We start from the raw sequence: 9,171 nt of genomic DNA on the forward strand, positions 1-9,171 counted from the left end.
ATAAAATTATAACTCTTTACCCAGACAAGTGACTTTTGTGCATGGACTAGTGAAATGTAAATATACTTGTCCAAAGGACAAGTGCCTCAAAAAGTTAATGTCAAGCCCTGTGGTGGCTTTATCGAACGCAATTTCGCGGATGTTTATATGTTTAAAAAAAAAGATCTTACTCTTTAACAGAAAGGTCGACCACCTTAGAAATCCTTTCCATAATGTTGTCAGACACTTAGAATAATAATCTGAGCCTGTCAGTGGCAAAACGAGCACTTTTGTGAAGGTAAATCGAAGCTGCACAATTTATTAACTATTAAACATTAACTTACATTGTAGCTTGTTTCGCTGACTGCCCACAGCGGCGGTCTCGCATACTGGACCAATGTCAAAGATTGTTGTTCTCATCAGTCACTTAGACACAAAACCATAGAAAATTAGGGTCCAGGTTGAAAAAAACAAAGGTACCCTTTAATAATGTAGTGAACATAACCAGCTAACTTACACTCAGGAGATACTTAAAGGAAACAGTCTTTCAAAGTTGTTGAGTTGAAATTAGCTCTGTCGCCATGGTTTTGGGTATTTTTGAGAGGTATTTCCTTTTTTTATTATTTAATTATATTTTATGAACTTAAAGCTATAGTGTGTAGTTTCTGTCTCCCCCATGAGGAATATAGGTAATAAGCAATGACAACAACACTGCGCGTGATACACATGATACAAGCCTTCCGTGATTGCGCGCCGCCCCCCCCCTCCCCCATGTAGTTGCTAGTTGCCAAGGAGGACACGGAGGATTAAAAAAACATGATGGACTCTTCAGAAGAGGTCATTATCTTCACTCGAGTTTCTGCACGGGAAAGTCACCAGACGCCCCAATCTTCTGAACATAGTCCTACTGAGAAATCCAGAGAGAGTTGTGTGGAGCTGATGGTCTTAATTAGCTTTGTAGCAACTCATCTGGCAATGGCTTGAATGTAACGGACGTTCATTAATATCAAAAAGTAATGCACTAAAGCTTTAACAAGTAATAAATTAATTGAAAAATAACCCCCTGTGCATTCACGTAGGGATCTCCTCCTATAATTGCGCTGGCCATGGCACCTCTCTGTGGCTGCCACTAAATGGGTTGAACGTAGAGGACCCATTTCTGGTAAAAAAAAAATTATAATTTCAAATGGGCTCAAAATCAAATTGTACTACATCACAATGCCATTCAACATAAGTGTTACTAACTTTGTAGCACACATAAGCCAGCCCATTCAATTGGGAGCAGATGATGTCTTTGAAAGCAGCGCGTCACACTCTAAATTGAGCCGTTAATTCTAGCCAATCATGTGTCCCTGGGGGCTTCTCCTATCTGCTCTAACACAGGCTCACAGCTGCCTTTCTGGGCTTTTCTTTGGGGGGCAAATACATTTTTCTGATGGTGCAGATCATAATGAAGCCCACTAATCTCCATCATACTGTCTGTGAACTCACAATAGAGCCAACACATTAGGCACGCTCCGGTTTCAGTCACCTCACCACCGAGACAGACGGCCTCTCAGCACGGGGCGTCTTTATCCCCCGTCAGGAAGCGTTGGTCGACCGCCAAGAATCTGAATCTTCTTCATGTCACTTTTTTCTACTCCGGTAGGATTGCATCTGGCTCCATGCTCCGGCAGCATGCATCCCATTAAAGTCATGATCCAAAACATTTAAAAAAAGAAAAAATATATTTCACTTTGCTATGCTATGTTGCCAATGATATACAACAGCAGCCCTGCCAGGGATGCTGGACCCATGATAACATTATAAACACCTGCCATAATACAAAGCACTCCAGTTAATAGCAATAACAAATGGCACACAGCATGTAAGTGGCATAGACTCCCCAAGTTTTCAAGAGGAAATGACTGATAAATAAAAAGCCGGCCTTTCAGCATGCTGACAGTGAAATTAATGGGATCCACTCAGTTTGAATAGTGAAGAGTGGAAGGCTTCCCACTGTACAGCAAAGTGCACCAACTACCATGAGCCCTAATAGTCTTTATTTGTGTGTAATTGGCACTAAAGGAGAGCAAGACAGTCTCCAATGTCAATGCATTCTCATGAATGGGTCCGTATGATATAGTACAAAAATGAATGCACACAAAAACGTAAGATTTTGTAAGAAACTAGGAGACAGCCGGCTGGTCACGTGACGCCGAGCGGCAGTTGCTATCTGTTTAAGCTGCTACGGAGCTTCGTGAAGCCAGCGACAGACACCCGCCACAGCTCGGTCATATCTGCGGGAGTTAGTAGCTGTGTTTAGCCGTTACAATGCTCCTCTGCTCCACATGGTGCTCCGTCGTATTAGCTGTAGTTGGTGGTTCAGTTAACCCGAGAGTAGGTGACTGTGCGCCGGGTACAGGGCACCGTGAGCTGTTGGTTGTTTCGGCGTACATAGGAGACAAAAAGTGACCGTTATGTGGCCACGAAAGTTAAGATTAGGCAACAAAACGACAAGTTAAGTTCAGGAATAAAATTGTGGTTTGGTTTAAAACATTCCAAAGGAACACGCATTTCCTGGGTGAAAGTCTTGTGTATTTCCCGGGAAGTGCACTCCATTCCGACCTCTTACCTTATACAGAAGCAGTCATTGGGGTGCATACAGCAAAAAGATGTGGAACGCTTATGAATTATGAGATGATTCCCTGTGACTGGGCCAGATTTTGTTTTTTACACTTAACAAACAGCAAGACAATCACACCCACTTTAGCCATTTGTAGCGATTAACTTCTCTCTCAAGCTTTCTGTTTTGAAACATCTACTTCAGTCGCTTTACTGAAAAGCAACACCATCGCGGAAAGTGTTCAAAAGTGTTCCCATCATTTCCATTTGTACTAATGAAGTGAAAAGAGATTAGGGAGGTGGTAGCCAGATCGTCAGCAGGATCTTCACACTGCCAGGAGATTTAGAACAGGTAGAAACACTATTATAGCCTTTAGATGTGGCCAGACAACATGTTGCGAGTGTTCATTTCAAGCATACTAAGATTCTCATTGCCAACGACTACTTCTGTTATTGTTATGCACATGACAAATGAAGAACCTTGTAACCTTTAAGGAGTAAATAACTACGCTGACGCTGAATATGCTCGTTTTCAACGTGGAATGGTGCACAATAGTAGACTTATTGATTATCTGACTACAGACTACTACAGGGAATACTTCCTAGCAACTACAGCGGAATAAATAGATCGGAAGATGTTTTACATTCATCTTTATCCTCCAAAAGAAGATATTTATAAGTTTATCCGCGTGCAGCTTTGTTTATATACCAACCCTTCCTTTGACTGACTAGTCATCAAAGTTGCAACCCACTGATTAGCAGACCTTAAAGGTACACTGTGTGGTGTTTTAAGTATTTTAGTAGCTAAAATCAATGTCTTCATTCATAAATATGTCCTCATTGGTGTAAAATTACCTTTGCCAATGATCTGACTTATCCTCGTAAGCGAAGAATTTCTTATCTGTATTTACATTGGACGGGCAAGTCCAAGGAGGCTTCCATGTCGTTCCGCCATTTTCAAAAACTATAATGGCTGAGAGGGACATACAGCACTAACCAGCATCACGTGTCTGAAACCAGCTGAAACGGAGGAGATCAGTGAGAGGCGCTCGTCACTGCCCTTTAGTTCATAATGGAGGATCAGACTCATGCCGAGCCACAGGAGAAGGAATCATTGTCGCCAAAAAAGTGAAGATTGGAAGACATGTTGTCATAGCTTCTTGGTGCACAACGGCTACCGTAGTGGCAACACGCATTTGAAAAAGTGAGGCGGTAGAGAGCACTATTTGTTTGAATACAAAATACAATTTCACTGCTAGATGGGAGAAATTCCTACAAAGTGTACCTTTAAAACATCTGACACCTTAGAGATATATATTTGATGTTACTTTATATGTTGTCTAGTTTTTTTAGCAGCCTACAGTCAATGATAAGATCTAAGACAAAATACAGTATGTGTGCAATAAGTATTGGCCTGATATATAGGCAGACTTTCTGATGGTGTATTATGCTGGCCTGTGAGAGTCTGTACAATTTCTGGAGAAAAATAAATGGGTCGTATACAGTTTCTGAGAAAATTCATTTATATGTAATGGTTGGCTGTTGGCTGAAAATAAGCAGCCCATTGAGTAGACACTTTCCAGTGTGAATGGGCCGATTGTAATGCATATTAGCATGTGTCAATGGAGGGGGGCTGCGCTCCATAGTTGCAGTTTCTTTCATGCACAGGCTGAAAACAAAGAACAGCACAAAGAAAGTCTGCCCTCATGAACAGGATGTTGTCTGCAGCTCCATATCACTCTGTAAGGACACATGGCAGTGAAAAGGCACACGACTCTTCCATGTGCCTGGCTGTAGGCTGCTGATGGCTGATTTATATTTCTGTCAGTCAGTCAATATTACAGGGAGCTTAGTGTAAACAGAGGCAGCAGCTACTTCTCCAGGATATGAGAAAGGTGCAGATTTAATAGAGATCAGAGGAGGTCAAGGGAGGGATCATCCAAGATTAAAAAAATGATCATCATATCTTATTTTGTAGGCTATAGTGACTCTAGGATTTACACTGTCTTGCCAGGATATAATATGCTGATTATATTTCTTTAATATTCCCAGAGTTTAACAGTGTATCAAGTATTCAATGTTGAGTTTAAGTTTTCATTATTTTAATGATGTTAAAAGCAAGTTTTGCACCAAATGCTTGCTCTTGGGGTTAATTGTTGGGTCTCTGTAAATTATTGAGTGTGGTCTAGACCTACTCTATCTGTAAAGTGTCCTGAGATAACTTCTGTTAGGATCTGACACTATAAGTAAAATTGAAAATCGTTGAATTGAAATTATATTATGGTGCTCTAACTATTTGCCCTCCAGATTTCATAAGCTTCAATACTCACTCTTAATGTTTTGGTGAGTTAAAGACAATCTCCAGAATTGTGTTGCATTTAATGCTATTATTATTACATTCTACTGTATTTAGAAACCATACAGCATCACTAGCAATCCCTATCATATTTCAGTGGTGTTTCGTTTTGTCTCTAATGTTATTTCTACTAAATGACATGCAGTAGCCTCTCTCTCTGTCTCAATCATGTCGTGTTTTATATTGTTTGGTTGGATTTGTCATGTAGAGTTCAAGTATAATAATCCCTATTTGTTGTACTGTAGTAGCCTATTACTTCTATAAGCGCTGCACACCATTCCAAAATCAACCATCATATAACTTTATCACTGTGTTTGCTTTCTCATGTCCCATACCGTCGACGTTCTCCCTGTCGCTGATGTGCTGCAGGTTGCATCCCGTCTCCTCCCTGCCCAGCTCGGAGTCCTGCGGGTACGACTCCAGCCTGGAGTGCGTGTTTCTGCGGAGCTTGGGGCTGGCAGACACGCAGCAAGAGATCGTGCCCCCCATCTTTCCCCTGCCTTCCTCGACCCCAGAGGCACGGGTGGGGTTGCGTTAACAATCCTTAACCGCTCAAATAGAAACTTAAAAAACGACGGGTCACCAACTCCACCGAGGCGAGCCGGTCACCATAGATCACCAGAGCGCGTAGTGCACGGGTAGAGCAGCGCCCATGGAGCCTGTCAACCGTCGGTGTCCACGGAGAGGCTGTCAAAGCCACGGATGAATATGTCCCTTTCACCGGCAGGAGCCGATGTAGCCTAGTGAACGGGCCGACCTGCCACCGCTATCCCAAGCACCGTAAAGGGGGACGCATCCTTCTCCAGGCTCAGTGGCGTGTGTGTGTGTGTGTGTGTGTGTGTGTGTGTGTGTGTGTGTGCGTGCGTGCGTGTGTTTGCGTGCGCTCGCACGTGCGTACAGGGACGTGCAGAGACATTTTGGGCGGCAGGGGCTCAAGGGAAAAAAGGCCTAATAGTTAAAAAAAAATATTTAATTATTTAAAATTTAAAGAAAACGTTAAATATATTAACACAACTCCTTACCAATTTTTCTAATTTACCTCACGCAATTGTTTAATAGATTTAATAAATAGGCCTACTCAACAAAACAATAAGTTCACACAGAGACTTTTTAGTATTCACCGGGTTAATCACAAACAGCAAAGGAAACGTGTGTATGTTCTCTATGCTACTAGTTTCAAGTATATATTTAGAATAATGGTGTTTTTCCATGACATGGTACCTGCTGGACTCGCCTCGACTCTACTCGACTTTTTTTGTTTTCCATTCTGATAAAAAGTAGGTAACTGGTACCTGCCAACAGGTACTTTTTTTTAGTACCAGCTCCGTCGTGGTTCCAATCGAGCTGAGGGGATACCAAAAGGTGACGTGAAAACCTGCAGACTCCTGATTGGTCGGAGAGAATAGTCACTAATCACTGCGTCATCATTGCTAGCGACAGACAAGGGTGTAAGCTTCGCTTTAGAACTCGAACCTCCTATGGCGCCATTTTGTTGCTACAAAGGTATCACCTCCTGTTAGCATTTCACTGACTAGCATACATTTTGGCGCCACTTTGACAGAGAATAACTTTACATCTGAAGCGTTTAAAGACTCTATTTGTCCGTTGTTTATTTCTAAAGAAACACGACAATGTATAAAAGGCTCCATTACCTTGTAGCTCACGTTATGGCTCCTAGCAGACGCTTTTATAAAAATAGGCTAACTATTGTGTCATAACCACGAGACTTACTGTCACACAGTAGAGGAATTACCGTATAGTACAGGAGAAGCTCACAGGCAGTTTTGACTTACATTAGCTGTTTAGGTTTAATTACTAATGTTAACTAGCATGTTAGTTAGCAATAATTAGCCTGTGCCCATGTTATCTCCTTACATATACCTACGCTCTCCGTCTCTGTGAGATTGGGAATGATTGAGATTTCTCTCGGCACAGCTACCAGAAGACTTCACACTTTCAGACACGTTGCTCACGTCACATTCACGTTGTCTCTGTCAGTTGGAGGCTGCGCAGTAAAGCAAGAGATCACCGGAAAAGTGCTTCTAATAGCCTTCATTGGTCTCCGTCCAGAGTAACGGGGTCTATTGGTCCATTATATATATGTCAATGGCGACAGACAGGGGTGTCCTGAACAAACCCGCCATTTTTAAATAGTTTAGCCAGCGGTGTTTTTTTTTGCTGCCTCCAGCTTCTTTAGAAACTAAATGGGCCTTTTGGCAAAAAGCCACATGCCGAGAATCAAAAACAACACACCTTCCACGTTCTGCGTGTGTGTCGTGTTAGGTCACGGCAGTTTCCTACAGCGTCGCTATGACGACCAGCCACATCCTCAGGCATGAGGTGGTACTAAATGTGCAATGGAAAATGGAGGACGGGGCACCGCGGCTGAGCCGAGCCGAATAGAGCCAAGCCGAGTAGAGCCGGTACTAACAGTGGGTAGGCGCCATAAGTGACTGCACCAAGAAGAGGGACATAGTTGTGTTTATTTTGCAAATGGCAATAAATCCTTTTAATTCTTTTGGTGTTATTGGAATAAATTAGCCTCATGAGACCGTCCTGATCTGGCGAGCTCCAGTTCTCCTCCCAGATCAGTCTGGCATCTTGAGGCAGAGAAAATTTGGAGCCGTTAGCCAAACGACCGGGCCAATCAGCGTTGGTTTTGAGGTGGGTTAGGTGGTGATAGACAGATGGTTTATCCAATCAGCTAACCAGTATTTTCAGACAGCGGTAGCCGCTTGCTAATGCTTTTTTTCTCTTGGATCCTTCTTTTGGAATATGGTCCGGGAACCTGAAATGGTGCCTTTTATTCCTAAATTCTCGTTACACAAACGGCAAATATCCTTTACCGACATGTTGCTTGCATGCTGAGCTAACGAGCTATGCTTTGCCTGCAGCAGCAGGGGTGGGCTTTTGGTTGTATTTTCATACGCTTCGTGGATCTGATTGGTTGATTTGGCCCGTCTATCACCAACATAGGTGATAGACAGATGGTTCATCCAATCAGCTAACCAGTATTTCCGCCCCTTCCCAAAAGTTCTCCAACGGAAAGTTCCCAGATGGATATGCCGAGCAAATGCGAAGCAATCCATCTGGCGGAGTCAGGTTAGGGATAAATAACACTTCAAAAAATCTTTTTTATAAAAAATCTCAACAAAAATCTTCACACTAAACTGAAAAAGGCTGTTGCTGCAATTTTGTTAATTTTACAACAAAAAACACTGTTATTATTCTTAGGAGCCTACGATCCAAATGATGAAGATATTGTTAATGCAGGACTCTTTTTACACACGTTGTGGTCAATTTAGAGATTTTGATCTATTTTGCTTCCATGTCTTCTTTTACTTTAATGGAAATAAAACTTACAAAATACACATTTAGATGTTTATTTGTTTTAGGCTGCATCTGTAGATATCTTCTTAATTAATCTCCATATTTAAACCTAACATTTAAGGGGGGGAAGACTCTTAACTCATTAAATGGGGAAGTTCTGTGCTGATATGTTTTAGTTATTTTGTTTACCCTGTTAACCTGCAGTACCTTGTCAAATGAATGCATATTAATGCATTTTAATTAGTTAGCAGAGGGTAAAGTAAAAAGAAATCTCTATTTCTACACCACTAACAAGGCTCAAAATATCATCACACTTCCACAGTAGCATAATGAGGGTCCCTACAGGTAAACCGAAACATTGAAAACTTTGTAAGTGTACAGACAGTTTATTAAAAAGATAGTTTATAAAGACTGTACCGTTCATGTACAGGCGGGTGCCATCTTGGGAAAACAGTCACGACCCGTCGAACACGAACGCCGTGCAACGTGAGCTGAACTGTCACTTAAAATCTCCCATGGTCCGGGGTTTCCCAGTGGGTCAATAGGAATTACGTTTGTGAAATGTAATTACATGGAAATGCATGAATTGTAATCTGTTTTTATGTGACAGTTCAGCTCACATTGCACGGCGTTCGTCACTCGACTGGTCATGACTGTTTTCCCAAGATGGCGCCCGCCTGTATACATGAACGGTACTGTCTTTATAAATTATCTTTTTAATAAACTGTCTGTAGGGACCATCATTGTGCTACCGTGGAAGTATGGTGCTATTTTAAGCCTTGTTAGTGGTGTAGAAATAAAGATTTCTTTTTGATTAGCATGAAAACATATCCCAGAGAACGGTCGACTCGGTACCCATGTGTTATTAACCCCTAGGTTCATTTTGCGCCGGATTAGTCCTT

At 42.0% G+C, this 9,171-nt stretch overlaps 1 protein-coding gene across 2 annotated transcripts in view; it reads right to left on the reverse strand.

Annotated features, from left to right (window-relative positions):
- Nucleotides 1-5,754, reverse strand: part of LOC114565442 (cyclin-Y) — a 37,380-nt gene extending 31,626 nt beyond the window's left edge. Inside the window, exon 1 of one of the 2 annotated variants that reach the window (XM_028593490.1) lies at nt 5,275-5,754. In XM_028593490.1, coding sequence (XP_028449291.1) covers nt 5,275-5,428 — 154 coding nt within the window. In that variant the 5' untranslated portion in view covers nt 5,429-5,754. Of the gene's footprint in view, nt 1-1,515; nt 1,571-5,274 lie in introns of those variants that run through there. The other variant, XM_028593491.1, reaches the window with a different exon arrangement.
- Nucleotides 5,755-9,171: the final 3,417 nt, after the last annotated feature.

This window comes from Perca flavescens, chromosome 12, assembly GCF_004354835.1.
Source record: "Perca flavescens isolate YP-PL-M2 chromosome 12, PFLA_1.0, whole genome shotgun sequence".
NCBI classification, from domain to species: domain Eukaryota; kingdom Metazoa; phylum Chordata; class Actinopteri; order Perciformes; family Percidae; genus Perca; species Perca flavescens.